The sequence below is a fragment of the Pongo abelii genome, chromosome 11 (genome assembly GCF_028885655.2).
Source record: "Pongo abelii isolate AG06213 chromosome 11, NHGRI_mPonAbe1-v2.0_pri, whole genome shotgun sequence".
NCBI lineage: Eukaryota > Metazoa > Chordata > Mammalia > Primates > Hominidae > Pongo > Pongo abelii.
The window spans coordinates 71415261-71435606 of NC_071996.2; the positions used below are offsets into that span (position 1 = coordinate 71415261).

At 39.3% G+C, this 20346-nt stretch overlaps 2 protein-coding genes across 8 annotated transcripts in view; one reads left to right on the forward strand and one right to left on the reverse strand.

Annotated features, from left to right (window-relative positions):
- The window catches only part of NOSTRIN (nitric oxide synthase trafficking), an 80596-nt gene extending 73214 nt beyond the window's left edge, over positions 1 to 7382 (forward strand). For all 4 annotated transcript variants that reach the window (XM_054549440.2, XM_054549437.2, XM_054549438.2 and 1 more), the window contains 4 exons: positions 1869 to 1994; positions 3231 to 3345; positions 4404 to 4493; positions 7161 to 7382. In XM_054549440.2, coding sequence (XP_054405415.2) covers positions 1869 to 1994; positions 3231 to 3345; positions 4404 to 4493; positions 7161 to 7297 — 468 coding nt within the window. In that variant the 3' untranslated portion in view covers positions 7298 to 7382. The remainder of the gene's footprint in view (positions 1 to 1868; positions 1995 to 3230; positions 3346 to 4403; positions 4494 to 7160) is intronic.
- Positions 1 to 20346, reverse strand: part of SPC25 (SPC25 component of NDC80 kinetochore complex) — a 97672-nt gene that overhangs the window by 47206 nt on the left and 30120 nt on the right. Inside the window, exon 8 of one of the 4 annotated variants that reach the window (XM_054549446.2) lies at positions 19949 to 20094. The exons of the other annotated variants lie outside the window; for them this stretch is intronic. Within the exon in view, the coding sequence (XP_054405421.1) occupies positions 20053 to 20094 (42 nt within the window). The 3' untranslated portion in view covers positions 19949 to 20052. Of the gene's footprint in view, positions 1 to 19948; positions 20095 to 20346 lie in introns of those variants that run through there. 4 annotated transcript variants of the gene reach the window in all.

Here is a 20346-nt window from a genome sequence, read left to right on the forward strand (position 1 = left end):
CTGGGGTTAATCTGAGAATCATTTAAGGAGATAAATTTTTTAGCAATGTTTTGAAGGATACAAGAATCTGGATATTTTCTTTTTCTTGCTTATAGCCTAACTAACTTTCTTGTGAATGTAGGTACCTGATAATTGTACCCAGATTGGCAATTTCAATAGTTCTTTGGTGAAAGAAGACAGATGCAGTGAGGTATCGCTGACCTAGTTTTTAGATAGGCTTTCTTGAGTAAGGTGCTGTTGCAGAAACAAGCCTAACACTTCTTGTAAAAGAAAGTAGCCTGCATTGTGTGCACTTGGGAACAGAGGTCTAACATACCTGCAGTGACCCGTGGCTACAGTTTTTATGAAATTATAAAACAGACTGTAGGACATTTTCTGTGACCGCACAAACTGTTTAGTTAACTATTCAATGCAAATAACATGTGCCAAAATAAAGTCATAAAGAGCACTTGATGATGCCATTGGGTTATACATTTATTCCTTTGGCTGTCCTTGCACAGAATTTTGTCATTGTCATTACCAGCATACATGTATTAGGATTATCTGGGTCCTCTCACCTGAAGCACACAGTGGAGGACACAAGGAGGGAGAGAATCTGACCCTGGAACTTCCAGTGTTTATGATCTGGTGAAGGAGCAACTATGAACCTTTAAGTGATGAATGCCAAATATCCCCATGATTTCATTACGCATGCTCTGCATCTGGGTAGACAGAAACTAGTGATACTGGTAGATTTTGTGTCACCCAGGGAAGGTTTCTAGGATGAGGAAACTTTTATTTACATTACATTATTCCTTATTTCACTGTATTTTGGTCCTTGAAGTGCCATATTTGAATCAAGAATGTTCACACGCATTCTTGATTCAAATCAAGGAAAAATTGTTGAGAAAACTGGAGGCACTTAAATACTGTCTTTAGATACCAGAAAGAGGGCCACATAGAAAAGGAACTAGATGTGCTCTATGAGACTATCAAGTGAAGGTCTAATGGTAGAAGGCATGGGGGAGCTTTTAGTTTTGTCTTAGGTAAGCCTGACCCACAATGCAGTGGATTCCTCCAACGATTAGACCTTCTCCATCAATTGGACGTCTTCTGTCCATGGCTGTGACACTCTGGCAGGGATGTTAGGGTTAGGAATTCCCATGCTGGAGGTGTGGGGGAGAGAGGGATAATGGTGAGGAGGGGGCTGGATAAGCAAGACCCTTCCAATGCTTAGATTCTGTTACTTAATTCACCCTGGCTGGACCCAGCCTGACAAGGTAATCATAAAGTTTCTAGTTCAAGGTCACATCAAGAACAGAGACTAGGAGTATATCTTTAGCTTGACTTATTATGTTTATACTCAAATACCCTAGAATATTGTTCCCAGTTTCCAGAAGTATTCCCGTAAACTTTGTGGATAATATAAGACCTCACCTTCTCGAAGAACAAATGAACCTCACATTCAATTTCATTTGAGTCTATTGATGTTAATTCAATTCTGTTCACAATATTGAGCACTGATGGCTCATCTTCTTTGCAGACCACCAAAAATCTACCTTCTACAATTAACACTTATTCCCTTTCTCATCCCTCAGCAGAAAATTGAGTAAAACCTCTTCATTGCCATAAAATATTAATATATTACCAGGGTTTCCTGTTTACCCCCAGAGTACAGAATGAGACACAACAACTAAAACCTCCCTCTAGACTGCTTAAAGAGTTTATTCCTCCATTTTCTTTTCCTTTGGCATTTTCTGTGAATATCTGTATGAGTTAAATGCGTACTTTTCTAACCTTTGTTATTTTGAAAGTTATTCTGATATTCCTATCCAGTTGTGCCTCATTTACTAGAAATTTGCTCACATGGCCAAATGATGTATCCACAGAACAATTTGAAACTAGACCTTTTGGAAGCAAACTCCTACAAACTGTCATCAATGTTAGCAGAACTTGAGCAAAGACCTCAACCCAGCCATCCTTGTAGTAACTCCATCTTCAGGTGGAGGGAAAAGGTAACATTCAAGGAGACTGGTTGTAATTTCTTGATTGGGCCTGCTGGGTGGAGTGGCTTAAAGTAGCATCAGGGCAAAAAAGGTGTTAGGAATTCTATGTGACATTAATATCCATACAGTTAATAAGATAAATGTTTTTATTTCTTTTGAGCACAATAACAAGAGCTAGACACAACCGAATACATTCTGTGTACACCAAACTTCTATGAGGAGAAGCTAAAAAACACTTTTGATTTCTTCTTTCTCATCATACCTGAATTTTATCCTTTGGATGTGCTTTTACAGTAAAATTTCTATTAAATTGAAATTTTAATATTCATACAGACCTAAATAATAAGATTTTTGTGGTATGTATTAGTCTCATCTGTTTAACATGGTGCCTAATGCAGATAATGCATCAGTACAGCTCTGAAATTCACATACACCTATTTTCATCGTGCTGCACTCCAGGAGTGGGATGAGCAGGTGAACGTACATAGTAGCTATTGCTTGTAGCTATTTTTATTACTGATCAGAAGGGGGAGCTGTAATCATCTTGTGAAGGGACAGTTTTCCAAGGCTCAAGAGCTCGGAAACAATCATTTACAGGGTTGTGATCATTTCACTTGCATTAAGCCAACTAAAGTTGTATTTGTAAAAGTAATGCTATGAATGTTACTATTTGACCTAGACACACAGGTTACAATTGGAAACACAGGCTATAAAGTATAGTAATTGTGTAATTGTGAAAATATTAAGGCTTCAACTCAAAACTGAAACACAGTAGGGCTTAGAAATCTTTGAATTATTTATACCCCTCAGTTTAAAAACTTCCAGTCCAGGCGCAGTGGCTCATGCCTGTAATCCCAGCACTTTGGGAGGCCGAGGCAGGAGGATCACCTGAGGTCAGGAGTTCGAGAGCAGCCTGGCTGACATGGTGAAACCCCATCTCTACTAAGAATACAAAAATTAGCCAGGCATGGTGGTGGGCACCTGTAATCCCAGCTACAGGGGAGGCTAAGACAGGAGAATCACTTGAACCCGGGAGGTGGAGGTTGTAGTGAGCCAAGATCATGCCACTGCAGTCCAGCCTCAGTGACAGGGCAAGACTCTGTCTAAAAAAAAAAAAACAAAAAAAGAAAAAAAAAACAAACAGAAAAAAAAAAACTTGAGGAAAACAGCTACAGAAGAGTTAATTTTCATGAATGTTTATGATAATCGTGTTATAAAATATGACTTTTTATGCCATTTGAACAGGAGCATACTCATAGCTATGTGAAAATATCTCGGCCTTTTTTAATGAAGAGATTAGAAAATATTGTGAGCAAGGCATCTTCTGGTGGCCAGAGCAATCCAGGTTCTTCAACTCCAGGTAATCCCATGCCCACAATCATTTTGGCCTGGGTCCTACTGGCGGGGCACATTGCTACATTTAAAGTTTAATTTCAGAGCCACTTTGACCTGTATCTGTTTAAGGAAATTTATATTTCCATCGGGACTGATTAATTTGTTAGACTCTGTAGCTTTATGTAAAAAATGGGAAAAAGTTAAGAAGAGTAGAGGGTTGGGAAAGTATCTTATAATATGAGAAGTTGCCTCGGATATCACATGACTGGCATCCACCTTATTCAAATGGCCTGTTATTTGCCATCCACATAATCACATCTAAACCATTGTGAGGAGCTTTGTCGCTCTGTCTCCATAGCCTCCTCCAAACTCCCATAAGAAGCCTGTCCTCTCTGCAAGACACATGGTGATCCAGGTGGTTTGCCAGGGCTTGGACTCATGGCCTACAAACCCCTGTTAGCAGCCATCTGACTTCAGTCATTCATGCACCCACACACCACACTGCTCTTCATCTTTCAGTACACACACACACGTGTCACTGTCCCTGCATGTTCAAGTATAATTACCATAATCTTGACTATCTAGTTTTTTAAATTAGAAATTGGTTAAAAAAAAAAAAAAAGAACTTCAGTAAAACCAGGACATTATGGTTCACACAATATATTAAGGAGTCACTGTTGCATTGTTTGAGAAACAGTTCCATACACAGCTAGGGATGATGATAACATGCACATGCCCCAAATATCCCGTATTTATACCTGAATGGCAAAACTGGTGAATGTTTTCCAAAACATGCATGCAATTACTGTTATTATACAATGATGTTTTTCTCTAGACTTGCTATTTCATGTATTATAATATAGTTTTTGGTTATATAACATATGCAGTCCATACATATAGAAAGTGCATCATAAATGGTTATTGAATCAAGGAATGAACATTATATAAAATTACAAACTTTCCTTTTGAGAAAAATTTAATATATTGAAACTCTGCATCACACTGTTAAATAACCAAAGAGCTTCAGTTCATATTCATTTGCCTGCTAACACAGCATAGTAATTACAGCTTTATCTATTTCAGCCCCTGGTGCAGCCCAGTTCAGCAGCAGACTTTGCAAGGCCTTATATTCTTTTCAAGCCAGGCAAGATGATGAGTTGAATTTGGAAAAGGGTAAGAATCATTCTCAAATATTTTAATTGCCTTCCCATATTGAGATTCTTCGCATGAATAAAACCCTGTCTTAGGGTGGCAGGCAGCCTTAAGAGTTACTACCATGTCAAATCAGTTCACGCTTCTTGAAAGATAAGCACATCTAAAACAAAAGCTCGCATAATGATAATAGCTAACGCTTATTCTGTTTACTATGTGTCAGACATTGTTGCAGGCCTCTTGTCCAATTTAACACTCATGAAACCCTTGGAGGGTTTTATTGGCATTCCCATTTCATTGCAGAGGAGACTGATACACAGAAAGGTTAGGTGCTTTGGCTAATGTCACAGGCTGTGGCCACATGGGATTTGAACTTGGAAACACAGTCATGTTCCTAATCACAGTGCACACTAGGGTAGAATGTCAGTGATGGAAAGTGATTAGAGGTGTACTCCACCTTTTTATTTTTTAGAAGCTAGACCTGCAGGAATGTGAAGTGACTTCCTCTCTCGACATAGTGTAAGTGCAAATTCTAGAACCTAGGTCAGCTGACTCCCAGCTTAGCGCTGGTCTCACTTACTTCTCAGAAAAGCTTTTTACAGCCAGTCTAAAGAGTAAGACCCCCTTCTTTGTGTCACAGAGTTTTACTTAACATGGAAAGGTATTACGTAGTGGCTTTATAATGTAAACCACAACATTATTAAAGAAGAAAGTCTCCAGCCTCAACCTTCTTTATGTGTCCAGTTAGAAAACATGTTTGAATGTTAGCGCTAATGCAGAGATTTGGAAATGGAAAGGTTAGTGAGAAAGAGTAACGTTATGGGGGAAAGAATATTATCCACAAGGACACGGCTCCCAGAGCCAATGGAAAATCAAGATACATTTTGTAGCCAAACGACAGGGATACCACACATTTGCTATTTACTGGGTGTTTCCTTTGCAGCATTTGCCAGTCATATCTCTCCAGGCAATTACTTTTCTTCCTATGTGAATAAAAGACATACTTCCCAGGTGCCACCTAGAACCCATGGATGTGGCATTTAAGTTACATCATTCACAATAAATTGATTATCTTGTTTTCAGTTCTCTGTTGGTTGCAAAGCCTACTTATACTTTATGTTCTAAGTAGTTTCTTCAAATGAAACACGACATTGGAGGCTTAAGGAAGCTGGCAATACAATTTGAAATCATTTGTTTGAATTCTTGTTAATAGATTGTGTCAATTTACTGACCCGAGGGAACCCATCAGAGGGAGAACTTAGAGACTGAGAATGATCTCCTTTAAGAATAGTGATTTATGACTAAGATAGAAAAGGAGTTAATAGTCTACTTTGTCTTAGAAAGAAAGTTGCTGAGGAAAAGAGTGAAAGGAAGACTGAAAAATCACCTCAGAATGATGCCAAAGAAAAAGTAGCTTTTGGATCCCGAAGGGGGAGATCTTTCTACTTTTATGACAAGAGCCATGTTTCTTGTCCAATTCTCTATGGAATTCTCTTTATTTGAATCATTGCTTTAAAAAACATTATCTCCAAATTGATGTTGTATTAAAGTTGTCTAAGTTGTTGACTTGGGAGTTACATTTCTGTGCAAAGCTGTGAGTTAAACTTTTGGCCTGTGAAATCAGGTATAATGCAGAGGCATTGTCTTGATCTTAAGAAAAGACTGTTGGTGAGACATACTTATAGCAGCCAACATGCCAAACTATCAAAAACACCAACATGTGAAACCCTCAAAGTACGGACACCAAGAAACAGTTTGGTGACAATCCATCAGCTACATAGAAAGTGAGCCAGGCAGCATAAGGATATATGACCCAACGTGATCTTTTTTTTTTTTTTTTTTGAGGCAGAGTCTTGCTCTGTCACCCAGGCTGCAGTACAGTGGTGTGATCTTGGCTCACTGCAACCTCTGCCTCCTGGATTCAAGCGATACTCCTGCCTCAGTCTCCCAAATAGCTGGGACTACAGGCGTGTGCTACCATGCCTGGCTAATTTTTGTATTTTTAGTAGAGATGGGGTTTTACCATGTTGGCCAGGCTGGTCTCAAACTCTTGCCCTCAAGTAATCTGCCCACCGCGGCCTCCCAAAGTGCTGGGATTACAGGTGTCAGCCACCGTGGCTGGCTGTGATCCTGTTTTTTTTTTTTTTGCTGAGACAGACAGAGTCTTGCCCTGTTGCTGTTGCCAAGGCTAGAGTGCAGTGGCATGATCTCAGCTCACTGCAACCTCTGCCTCCCGGGTTCAAGGATTCTCCTGCCTCAGCCTCCTGAGTAGCTGCTATTACAGGCACATGCCACCACACCCAGCTAATTTTTGTATTTTTAGTAGAGACAGGGTTTCACCATGTTGGTCAGGCTGGTCTCGAACTCCTGACCTTGTGATCCGCCTGCCTTGGCCTCCCAAAGTGCTGGGATTACAGGCGTCAGCCACCACGCCCGGCCAATCCTGTTTTTAAGCAATTATTTTATGATATATCTCAGTTGTTCATTATCTTACTCTTTTTAGTATCCTCTAGATTATGCCTGCTTTATAGACAGGTGTTCGATACATTTGGCTTCATCTGAATCAAGTGCAGAAAATGACACTACCAAGCAACTCCTTGAAGCAGAACCTCCTTAAAACTCTTATCAATCAGGCTGAGGCATGTGTTCACATTGCAGACACCCATTTGTCTAACTGTATTTTCACAGGTGACATTGTGATTATACACGAGAAAAAAGAAGAAGGATGGTGGTTTGGATCTTTGAATGGGAAAAAAGGCCATTTTCCTGCCGCTTATGTGGAGGAGTTACCTTCAAATGCTGGCGACACAGCTAAAAAGGCATAAAACAAGACTCTGAACATCCTACCTTCACACTCGGTAACCAACAATACAGTGTGGTTCAAATAAGAATAAAGTGCTATTATCTTTACATGTTTTTCTTTTGAAATGGATGGAGTTCTACCTGCATGTCACAGCACTTTGCATTCATGACTATTAGCTTGAAACAGTCAGATAAAAGATGGATGGGTGGAGACAGACAAGGAAGAGGCTCCTTGGTTCCTAGAGTTTCCAAATTCTAGGAGACCCTAGAGATGATCCAGTATAACCCCTGGTGTCACAGAAACAGACGGAGTCCAAGGTGGGTTCAGCTGCTTGCCTGAAGTCACAAAGTTATCTGGTAGACAACAGCAGTGAGGACTTAGATGTCTTTTTCCTCTGGATTTGGGTGGCAACAGAACACAGCAGGCCTATGAGGGGGTCAAGCAGAGCCTGGGAGATGAGGAACACAGATCAATTCCAAGAAGAGAGACAGGCAATCAAGACACCAATGAGATCAACCCAAATTAGGGGATGGTAGGATATCTATGACAAACTCACAGCCAATATCATACTGAATGGACAATAACTGGAAGCATTCCCTTTGTAAACAGGCACAAGACAGGGATGCCCTCTCTCACCACTCCTATTCAACATAGTGTTGGAAGTTCTGGCCAGGGCAATCAGGCAGGAGAAAGAAATAAAGGGCATTCAATTAGGAAAAGAGGAAGTCAAATTGTCCCTGTTTGCAGATGACATGATTGTGTATCTAGAAAACCCCATAGTCTCAGCCTACAGTCTCCTTAAGCTGACAAGGAACTTCAGCAAAGTCTCAAGATACAAAATCAATGTGCAAAAATCACAAGCATTCTTATACACCAATAACAGACAAACAGAGAGCCAAACCATGAGTGAACTCCCATTCACAACTGCTTCAAAGAGAATAAAATAATACCTAGGAATCCAACTTAACAAGGGATGTGACGGACCTCTTCATGGAGAACTACAAATCACTGCTCAATGAAATAAAAGAGGATACAAACAAACAAATGGAAGAACATTCCATGCTCATGGGTAGGAAGAAACAATATCGTGAAAATGGCCATACTGCCCAAGGTAATTTATAGATTCAATGCCATCCCCATCAAGCTACCAATGACTTTCTTCACAGAATTGGAAAAAACTACTTTAAAGTTCATATGGAACCACAAAAGAGCCTGCATTGCCAAGTCAATCCTAAGCCAAAAGAACAAAGCTGGAGGCATCATGCTACCTGACTTCAAACTATACTACAAGGCTACAGTAACCAAAACAGCATGGTACTGGTACCAAAACAGAGATATAGATCAATGGAACAGAACTGAGCCCTCAGAAATAATGCCGCATATCTACAACTATCTGATCTTTGACAAACCTGACAAAAACAAGCAATGGGGAAAGGATTCCCTATTTAATAAATGGTGCTGGGAAAACTGGCTAGCCATATGTAGAAAGCTGAAACTGGATCCCTTCCTTACACCTTATACAAAAATTAATTCAAGATGGATTAAAGACTTACATGTCAGACCTAAAACCAGAAAAACCCTAGAAGAAAACCTAGGCAATACCATTTACGACATAGGCATGGGCAAGGACTTCATGTCTAAAACACCAAAAGCAATGGCAACAAAAGCCAAAATTGACAAATGGGATCTAATTAAACTAAAGAGCTTCTGCACAGCAAAAGAAACCACCATCAGAGTGAACAGGCAACCTACAGAATGGGAGAAAATTTTTGCAACCTACTCATCTGACAAAGGGCTAATATCCAGAATCTACAATGAACTCAAATAAATTTACAAGGAAAAAACAAACAACCCCATCAAAAAGTGGGCAAAGGATATGAACAGACACTTATCTAAACAAGACATTTATGCAGCCAAAAAACACATGAAAAAATGCTCATCATCACTGGCCATCAGAGAAATGCAAATCAAAACCACAATGAGATACCATCGCACACCAGTTAGAATGGCGATCATTAAAAAGTCAGGAAACAACAGGTGCTGGAGAGGATGTGGAGAAATAGAAACACTTTTACACTGTTGGTGGGACTGTAAACTAGTTCAACCATTGTGGAAGTCAGTGTGGCGATTCCTCAGGGATCTAGAACTAGAAATACCATTTGACCCAGCCATCCCATTACTGGGTATATACCCAAAGGATTATAAATCATGCTGCTATAAAGACACATGCACACGTATGTTTATTGCGGCACTATTCACAATAGCAAAGACTTGGAACCAACCCAAAGGTCCAACAACGTTAGACTGGATTAAGAAAATGTGGCACACACTGCAAAAACATGCCAAAATGTAAAGACCATCAAGGCTAGGAAGAAACTGCATCAACTAACGAGCAAAATAACCAGCTAACATCATAATGACAGGATCAAATTCACACACAACAATATTAACCTTAAATGTAAATGGGCTAAATGCTCCTATTAAAAGACACAGACTGGCAAATTGGATAAAGAGTCAAGACCCATGAGTGTGCTGTATTCAGGAAACCCATCTCACGTGCAGAGACACACATAGGCTCAAAATAAAGGGATGGAGGAAGATCTACCAAGCAAATGGAAAAAAGGCAGGGGTTGCAATACTAGTCTCTGATAAAACAGACTTTAAACCAACAAAGATCAAAAGAGACAAAGAAGGCTATTACATAATGGTAAAGTGATCAATTCAACAAGAAGAGCTAACTATCCTAAATATATATGCACCCAATACAGGAGCACCCAGATTCGTGAAGCAAGTCCTTAGTGACCTACAAAGAGACTTAGACTCCCACACAGTAATAATGGGAAACTTTAACACCCCACTGTCAACATTAGACAGACCAACAAGACAGAAAGTTAACAAGGATACCCAGGAATTGAATTCAGCTCTGCACCAAGCAGACCTAAGAGACATCTACAGAACTCTCCACCCCAATTCAACAGAATATACATTTTTTCAGCACCACACCACATCTATTCCAAAATTGACCACATAGTTGGAAGTAAAGCACGCCTCAGCAAATATAAAAGAACAGAAATTATAACAAACTGTCTCTCAGACCACAGGGCAATCAAACTAGAATGCAGGATTAAGAAACTCACTCAAAACCGCTCAACTACATGGAAACTGAACAACCTGCTCCTGAATGACTACTGGGTACATAACGAAATGAAAGCAGAAATAAAGATGTTCTTTGAAACCAACAAGAACAAAGACACAACATACCAGAATCTCTGGGACACATTCAAAGCAGTGTGTAGAGGGAAATTTATAGCACTAAATGCCCAAAAGAGAAAGCAGGAAAGATCCAAAACTGACACCCTAACATCACAATTAAAAGAACTAGAAAAGCAAGAGCAAACACATTCAAAAGCTAGCAGAAGGCAAGAAATAACTAAGATGAGAGCAGAACTGAAGGAAATAGAGACACAAAAAATCCTTCAAAAAATTAATGAATCCAGGAGCTGGTTTTTTTAAAAGATCAACAAAATTGATAGACCGCTAGCAAGACTAATAAAGAAGAAAAGACAGAAGAATCAAATAGATGCAATAAAAAATGATAAAGGGGATATCACCACTGATCCCACAGAAATACAAACTACCATCAGAGAATACTACAAACACCTGTACGCAAATAAACTAGAATATCTAGAAGAAATGGATAAATTCCTCGACACATACACCCTCCCAAGACTAAACTAGGAAGAAGTTGAATCTCTGAATAGACCAATAACAGGATCTGAAATTGAGGCAATAATTAATAGCTTACCAACCAAAAAAAGCCGAGGACCAGATGGATTCACAGCCAAATTCTACCAGTGGTACAAGGAGGAGCTGGTACCATTCCTTCTGAAACTATTCCAATCAACAGAAAAAGAGGGAATCCTCCCTAACTCATTTTATGAGGCCAGCATCATCCTGATACCAAAGCCTGGCAGAGACACAACCAAAAAAGAGAATTTTAGACCAATATCCTTGATGAACATTGATGCAAAAATCCTCAATAAAATACTGGCAAACCAAATCCAGCAGCACCTCAAAAAGCTTATCCACCATGATCAAGTGGGCTTCATCCCTGGGGTGCAAGGCTGGTTCAACATACACAAATCAATAAATGTAATCCAGCATATAAACAGAACCAAAGACAAAAACTGCATGATTATCTCAACAGATGCAGAAAAGGCCTTTGACAGAATTCAACAACGCTTCATGTTAAAAACTCTCAATAAATTAGGTATTGATGGGACATATCTCAAAATAATAAGAGCTATCTATGACAAACCCACAGCCAATATCATACTGAATGGGCAAAAACTGGAAGCATTCCCTTTGAAAACGGGCACAAGACAGGGATGCCCTCTCTCACCACTCCTATTCAACATAGTGTTGGAAGTTCTGGCCAGGGCAATTAGGCAGGAGAAGGAAATAAAGGGCATTCAATTAGGAAAAGAGGAAGTCAAATTGTCCCTGTTTGCAGATGACATGATTGTATATCTAGAAAACCCTGTTGTCTCAGCCCAAAATCTCAAGCTGATAAGCAACTTCAGCAAAGTCTCAGAATACAAAATCAACGTACAAAAATCACAAGCATTCTTATACACCAATAACAGAGAGCCAAATCATGAGTGAACTCCCATTCACAATTGCTTCAAAGAGAATAAAATACCTAGGAATCCAACTTATAAGGGATGTGAAGGACCTCTTCAGGGAGAACTACAAACCACTGCTCAATGAAATAAAAGAGGATACAAACAAATGGAAGAACATCCCATGCTCATGGGTAGGAAGAATAAATATCGTGAAAATGGCCATACTGCCCAAGGTAATTTATAGATTCAATGCCATCCCCATCAAGCTACCAATGACTTTCTTCACAGAATTGGAAAAAACTACTTTAAAGTTCATATGGAACCAAAAAAGAGCCTGCATTGCCAAGACAATCCTAAGCCAAAAGAACAAAGCTGGAGGCATCATGCTACCTGACTTCAAACTACACTACAAGGCTACAGTAACCAAAACAGCATGGTACTGGTACCAAAACAGAGATATAGATCAATGGAACAGAACAGAGCCCTCAGAAATAATGCCGCATATCTACAACCATCTGATCTTTGACAAACCTGACAAAAACAAGCAATGGGGAAAGGATTCCCTATTTAATAAATGGTGCTGGGAAAACTGGCTAGCCATATGTAGAAAGCTGAAACTGGATCCCTTCCTTACACCTTATACAAAAATTAATTCAAGATGGATTAAAGACTTACATGTCAGACCTAAAACCAGAAAAACCCTAGAAGAAAACCTAGGCAATACCATTCAGGACATAGGCATGGGCAAAGGACTTCATGTCTAAAACACCAAAAGCAATGGCAACAAAAGCCAAAATTGACAAATGGGATCTATTTAAACTAAAGAGCTTCTGCACAGCAAAAGAAACCACCATCAGAGTGAACAGGCAACCTACAGAATGGGAGAAAATTTTTGCAACCTACTCATCTGACAAAGGGCTAATATCCAGAATCTACAATGAACTCAAATAAATTTACAAGGAAAAAACAAACAACCCCATCAAAAAGTGGGCGAAGGATATGAACAGACACTTCTCAAAAGAAGACATTTATGCAGCCAAAAAAAAAACACATGAAAAAATGCTCATCATCACTGGCCATCACAGAAATGCAAATCAAAACCACAATGAGATACCATCTCACATCAGTTAGAAGGGCGATCATTAAAAAGTCAGGAAACAACAGGTGCTGGAGAGGATGAGGAGAAATAGGAACACTTTTACACTGTTGGTGGGACTGTAAACTAGTTCAACCATTGTGGAAGTCAGTGTGGCGATTCCTCAGGGATCTAGAACTAGAAATACTATTTGACCCAGCCACCCCATTACTGGGCATATACCCGAAGGATTGTAAATCATGCTGCTATAAAGACACATGCACACGTATGTTTATAGCGGCACTATTCACAATAGCAAAGACTTGGAACCAACCCAAAGGTCCAACAATGATAGACTGGATTAAGAAAATGTGGCACATATACACCATGGAATACTATGCAGCCATAAAAAATGATGAGTTCATGTCGTTTGTAGGGACATGGATGAAAGTGGAAACCATCATTCTCAGCAAACTATCACAAGGACAAAAAACCAAACCCCGCATGTTCTCACTCATAGGTGGGAACTGAACAATGAGAACACATGGACACAGGAAGGGGAACATCACACACCGGGGACTGTTGTGGGGTGGGGGGATGGGGGAGGGATAGCATTAGGAGATATACCTAATGCTAAATGACAAGTTAATGGGTGCAGCACACCAACATGGCACATGTATACATATGTAACAAACCTGCACATTGTGCACATGTACCCTAAAACTTAAAGAAGAAGAATAATAAAATTTTTTAAAAAAAGAAATGCTTGCAAAGACATTAATAAAGAGAAAGAAGAGAGACTTCAGGCTACCTTGAGGTAACCCAAAAACAACACTGGAGCCCATCCAACGCTGACTTGGTAATATAAATACCTATGTAACATAAATATTACATAATATTTGTTTATATTTGATAATATGTAAAATGCATTATGTAAACAGAAATAAAAACAAATCATACACCTCAGAGACCAAAAAAAAAAAAAAAAAAAAAAGAAAATGTGGTACATATACACCATGGAATACTATGCAGCCATAAAAAATGATGAGTTCATGTCCTTTGTAGGGACATGGATGAAGCTGGAAACCATCATTCTCAGCAAACTGTTGCAAGGACAAAAAACCAAACACCGCATGTTCTCACTCATAGGTGGGAATTGAACAATGAGAACACATAGACACAGGAAGGGGAACATCACACACTGGGGACTGTTGTGGGATGGGGGGAGGTGGGAGGGATAGCATTAGGAGATATACCTAATGCTAAATGACAAGTTAATGGGTGCACCACATCAACATGGCACATGTATACATATGTAACAAACCTGCACGTTGTGCACATGTATCCTAAAACTTAAAGTATAATAAATAATAATTTAAAAAAAGAAAAAAAAAGATCCAAAGAAAGGGTGGTAGACAAAGGTCCAGCTCCTAGGCTGAGGGCCTCTGGGCAGAATGCGGTTTCATCCTGAGCCAATGATCTTCTGAGGCAGTTGCTTCATATATATCCCCTTCCCAACACCAGAGCTGCTCTGAGAGTGAGGTCAAGTGTGAGCCAGAAATGGCTGGAGATATAAGAACAAGAGCAAAGTGGACAGGAAAGGGCTAGGAGGGAGATAGTGCCCCAAATTTCATGCCTTCTTGCCCATTTGGAAACCTCATTTACCAGTTCAGAAATAACGAATTCTGTCCTTCCCAACTAAATCATTATGGACGGAATACCATAAGCAGCTTCCTAATGAAAGGACTTTAAATGATAGTGGATTTTGGCCGGGCGCGGTGGCTCATGCCTGTAATCCTAGCACTTTGGGAGGCCGAGGCGGGCGGATCACAAGGTCAGGAAATCAAGACCATCCTGGCTAACACGGTGAAACCCCCGTCTCTACTAAAAACACAAAAAATTAGCCGGGCGTGGTGGCGGGCGCCTGTGGTCCCAGCTACTCAGGAGGCTGAGGCAGGAGAATGGCGCGAACCTGGGAGGCGGAGTTTGCAGTGAGCAGAGATCACGCCAGTGCACTCCAGCCTGGGCAACAGGGCAAGACTCTATCTCAAAAAATAAAAAATAAAAAATAAATAAATAAATGATAGTGGATTTCTAGCTTGAATCAAAAGTTCAGGAAACCAATCTTCACTATCAAAATGGAATATTTAGGCTGAAGAAAATTTATGGTACTTCCTCAAATGACCCATAATGAGCAAACGCTGGGAATGAGAGAGGCTAGGCCCTGAAACTACTTCCAAGGAGAACAGTTTAGAGTGGAGAGAAATGTTACAGCAGCTTCTTTCAGAAAATGACCCAAGTTGGCCTGGAGATCACACACTCCATTGATTGGAAGGTCATGGTCTTGATGAAAGTGCTGGGTATGTTTTTACTCTTGTGCCAAATAGGCCGTCCTTTAGAACTTCAACACAGGCATTAAAGGAGTAATTAAAATCCATCCCATTACTCTCCTGCCCCGACCTCTTTTTAAAAAAAAATTCATCAAATTTTATACTTTCAAGAAGAAATTTTTCAAACTGAGAACTATATTTTGCAAGTCTGTACCATTACACTCCTATAGCGGGATATAAGTAACACAATAGATATTTACATACAGATATTAGAGCTGAAGGAGCGCAAGTAAAATTTGTTATGTGAGACGTAACTTACAGCCCAGAACAGCTCAGAAGTTTTAATGTCATCCTTAATGGTGTCTTAATGAAGGCTTTCTGCAAGTAGAAAGTTGGCTGTATAATAGGCCATTAGACCATGAACAGAGATTTTAAATTTATATTTCCTTTTCATCTACTTCTTTCCATTAAGCCTTGATGGATAAAAAATTATGTAGCAATTGACTGCAGCCTACATCAGACCATTTTCTGTGGAGAAAATCATGATAATGGTAGTTGGACCCTAAAACTGTTTGAAAGTAATTTTCAAAGAAAGAGATCTTTTTTTTCTTCATAAATCAGTTGTGTTTTATGAAAACATAAATGGTTCCCGTTTTGGAATGCTGCTGCAAATTCTTTTTGCATCTGACATACAACTTTTAAGCTTCAAAGAAATACTATAAACTAGATGAAATACAAATATAATTGGATATAGCAGATTTGTTGAGTATCTTTTTAGTAGGGCAAGAACTTTCCGATTAGATAGATGGGGATGATACTCCAGAAAGATTTAGTGCATATTGTGATGAACATTAATTATGGGCTGAATTCTCCTATATAGAATAACTTTAATGTTAGTGCTTTAAAACTATTAAATGGGCTTTCATAATTATACTCCACTAAGTTTTGTATGTCAGAAAGTTTTTAGTACCATTACCAACCTGAAATATAGGCCATAGAGGCTGATATTGAGCACATTGATGTTACTTTATCTCCTTTCTAGTAGAGGAAAAGCTGACATATCCATCATGCTATCAACCAGAAAGATTTACTAATTTCATTTTTTTGCATTTTCACTTATGCATAATAATTAATATGCCTAATGACAAAAGGCATTTTAATCACTTAAAGTGCCTTATGATTCATCAAAAATGTAATATTCTGTTTGGGGTAAATGTTATTGTATAGTATTATAAAACTTTAACTGATCAGTAATTTGAGCGCAGTTTAATTTTGTTCTCCCCCAAGATAAAACCCCTCCCCTCCCAAAGCCTTGATGGCCTTGAGGGGTAATCAGCCTGGCTGGGAGAAAGAGAAGTGGGTTAAATCAAATGGCAGTACACCCTAGTTTCTTCTGCAATCTCATATAGGAAGATGAGCTTGGGGTTGCAGGGCATGAAAAGGTGGGACTCGGACTGGGCATGAGAAGGTGGGACTCAGACTTGGATCAAAGAGTGGGGACACAGCAGAGAGAGCAGAAACCTTTTGCAGAGAGAATGCAGCTACCTGGATAGAGCTGAAGATGATGGATGAGGGGAATGTCAAAGGTCCCAGGATGCTGTGATCCAGCATGGAGGATCTGGATCCCTGGACTTTCTGCTGAGCAGCAATGGAGACAGGATTGAAAAAACCAGTGAGCTAGAGAATCCAGGTTGTATTTATGCAGATAGGAGGTCAGTTCCAGGAAACTAAGGGGAAGTATGGGTGCTTGAGATCAGGGAAATCCTGCTGAAGGGGCAGAGCCCTAGGGATACTAACTGGGTCTGGGGGGTCAGAGAAACAGGAGGAAAGTAGCTTTGCTCTGAGGTTGGAGTAAATGGACCTACAGAGAATTAGGGTGAAAACCTCTTTCTCAAAGGAGCTATGGAATTGGAGAAGCAGACCTGGGAGGGGAAGCAAACCGAACTGGTTGGAGACAGACTTTGGTTTTAAAGCTCAGGACTAACAGAGGGCTCTGGCTCAACAAAGGGAATCATACCAAGGAGCACCTAGAAGCATGCCACGTATATGGGGAAACTGAGTTTTCCTCACATGGGCAAATGGGAATTGCTTTCTTCAGTGATTCTTCCAGTGTGGTGTCTGGACCAGCACACTCCTCACACCAGAAGTAGTCTTGGCAGGGCATGGTGGCTCATGCCTGTAATCCCACCACTTTGGAAGGGCAAGGTGGGTGGATCACTTGAGGTTAGGAGTTCAAGACCAGCTTGGGCAAAGTGGCAAAAACCTGTCCCTACTAAAAATACAAAACTAGCCGGGTGTGGTGGTGCATGCCTGTAGTCCCAGCTACTCAGGAGGCTGAAGCACAAGAATGGCTTGAACCCGGGAGGCGGAGGTTGCAGTGAGCTGGGATTGCACCACTGCACTCCAGCCTGGTTGACAGAGCAAGACTCCAACTCAAAAAAAAAAAAAAAAAAAAAAAAAAATCATTTTTGAACTGGATTTTGAAGGATGAATAGAAGTTACCATATGGAGAGGTTGAGAAACAAAACATCTGCCACTTAAATACTAGGTCTAAATACAATGAGTCCTTTTTCTCAAAACATCCCCCAGTCTCCATTCTTGTAAGGAAGGCAGAGCAGTAAATAAATACAAGACACCATGATAAACGCTGTAATAGGAGCATGCCAAGAGGTAATGAGGACATTCAGGAGTGAGAGCTTTCAATCAGGATCGAGGAGATCAGGGAAAGTCCGAGCTGCATGGGAGTTAAGCAAGTGAGATGGGTTGGGTGAGTGCTACAGGCAGATGAGAAAAAGGCACTGCACATAAGCACTGGAAAGTACACGTTTGTAACAACTGACCAGGCACCGGTCCACAAAGTATCTGGAAATTATCTGACCATAATATAATGTAGAAATCATTAAGAAAACGGTAACTGAAAAAAACCTTGTGCATTTGGAGAACGCGTATGTGTGCCCACACCCATATATGCACATGCATGTATGCACATACACACATACTTCTGAATAATCCATGCTTCAAGAAGAAATCTTAATGGAAATTAGAAAATGTTAGAAATAAAAAATGAAAAAGATACTATTTATCAAAACCTGTAGTTTCGGGAAAGCAGCTATAAAAAAGTCCTACAAGGAAAGAAGAAATGCTAAAATTAATAAACTAAGTATCCTAATTACAACTTTATCAAAATAACAGCAGAATCAACTCAAAGTAAAGAACATTAAAAAAAAAAAAAAAAAAGAAGAAGAAAGAAATGGGCCGAGAGCGGTGGCTCAGGTCTGTAATCCCAGCACTTTGGGAGACAGAGGCGGGTGGATCACGAGGTCAGAAGTTCAAGACCAGCCTGACCAACACGGTGAAACCTGTCTCTACTAAAATACTAAAATTAGTCGGGTGGCACGTGCCTGTAATCCCAGCTACTCAGGAGGCTGAGGCAAGAGAATCACTTGAACCTGGGAGGCGGAGTTTGCAGTGAGCTGCGATCGTGCCACTGCACTCCAGCCAGGACAAGAGAGCAAGACTCTGTCTCAAAAAAAAAAAAAAAAAGAAAGAAAGAAAGAAAGTAATGAAAGATGAAACAAAATAGAAGAATATGAACAAGGCTATCCATTGGTTCTTTGAAATGATTAACAAAATGAGCAAATCTTGGTGAGAATGAAAAAAGGTATGAATAAACATTATAAGAAAAAAGTAGGCTGAGTGCGGTGGCTCATGCCTGTAATTCTGGCACTTTCGGAGGCCAAGGCTGGCAGATCACTTGAGCCCAGGAGTTCGAGACCAGCCTGGACAATACAGGGAGACCCTGCCTCTTAAAAAAAAAAAAAAAAAAAAAAAAAAAAAAATTAAGTAGATGCTATAGATGCAGCAGATATCTAAAAGATAAAATTATATACTATGAATTCTTTACACCAATTAATTTGAAAACAAGAAAAAGAGACAAATTTCTCAAAAAATAAGAATGATCAAAACTTAGAAGAAATACAATAACTGAACGATTTAATAACTGTTAAAGAAATATAATGAGTACCTTTAAAAACTCTTCCTACAAAAAAATCCCCAGAAGACCAGATAGTTTTATAAGTGAGTTCAAAAATAATAATCTTATTCAAACTTTTTCAGGAATAGAAAAATATACATGGCAAAATTATAACCCAATCTTACTCATGACTATAGATGTAAAAATTCCAAACAAAATATTCATAAACTGATGCCAACACTGTGTTAAAAAAAAAGACTGCACATGACTAAACTGGATTTATTCCAAGAAGGCAAAGTTAATTCAATATTTTTTTCAAAAGCCTGTTAATGTAAATCACATTAATAGGTTAAAGATGAAAATTTATATAGGTACAGAAAAACATAAAATTCAACAAATATTCATGATAATTACTTTTAGTTAATTGGGAATAAAAGAAAATCTTCTTCATTTCCAAGTCTGGGAAACCACACATAGTAGAGTATGGCCAGATAAGAAAAGTGACCCTCAAAAAGGGTAACTAACTTGCGCAAGGTCATGTATCAGTTTCAATAGTAGAGCAAAGACTGGCCTGCATCTTAATTCTCAACTTTTTTCCCCAACAATACCATGTTGGTGCCGGAATATAGAGCTTTTTGCAAAACAAGTTAAAATATTCAAGATTTGCCATTATATAGATAACATTTATTTGAATCTCAAACATTGCCTCTTTCCAAAATTCTCATAAACATTAAGTTGAATAAAATAACTTCTCCCTTGAAATTTTTCCATTTGCTAGACCTCATCCTCAGCTGCTACTTCCAGCTTGCCTAGTTGCTAAGGAAAAAGGAAAATGTGTGTCTAAACTTGAAACATTCTTCACACCATATCATACAGTTTTCATATTTCACACCACAATATATTAACAATACCAAGAAAGGGCTGATTTTATATAGCATATAGATCCTCCTGTTAACTGATAGACTCTTTTTCTATTTAGATGAAAATCTTATCTTTATTCAGAAAGGAACTTGTTCTCTGTCAGCTTGTTACTGAGTCAAGAATTGCTCACCGGGTGTGGTGGCTCAT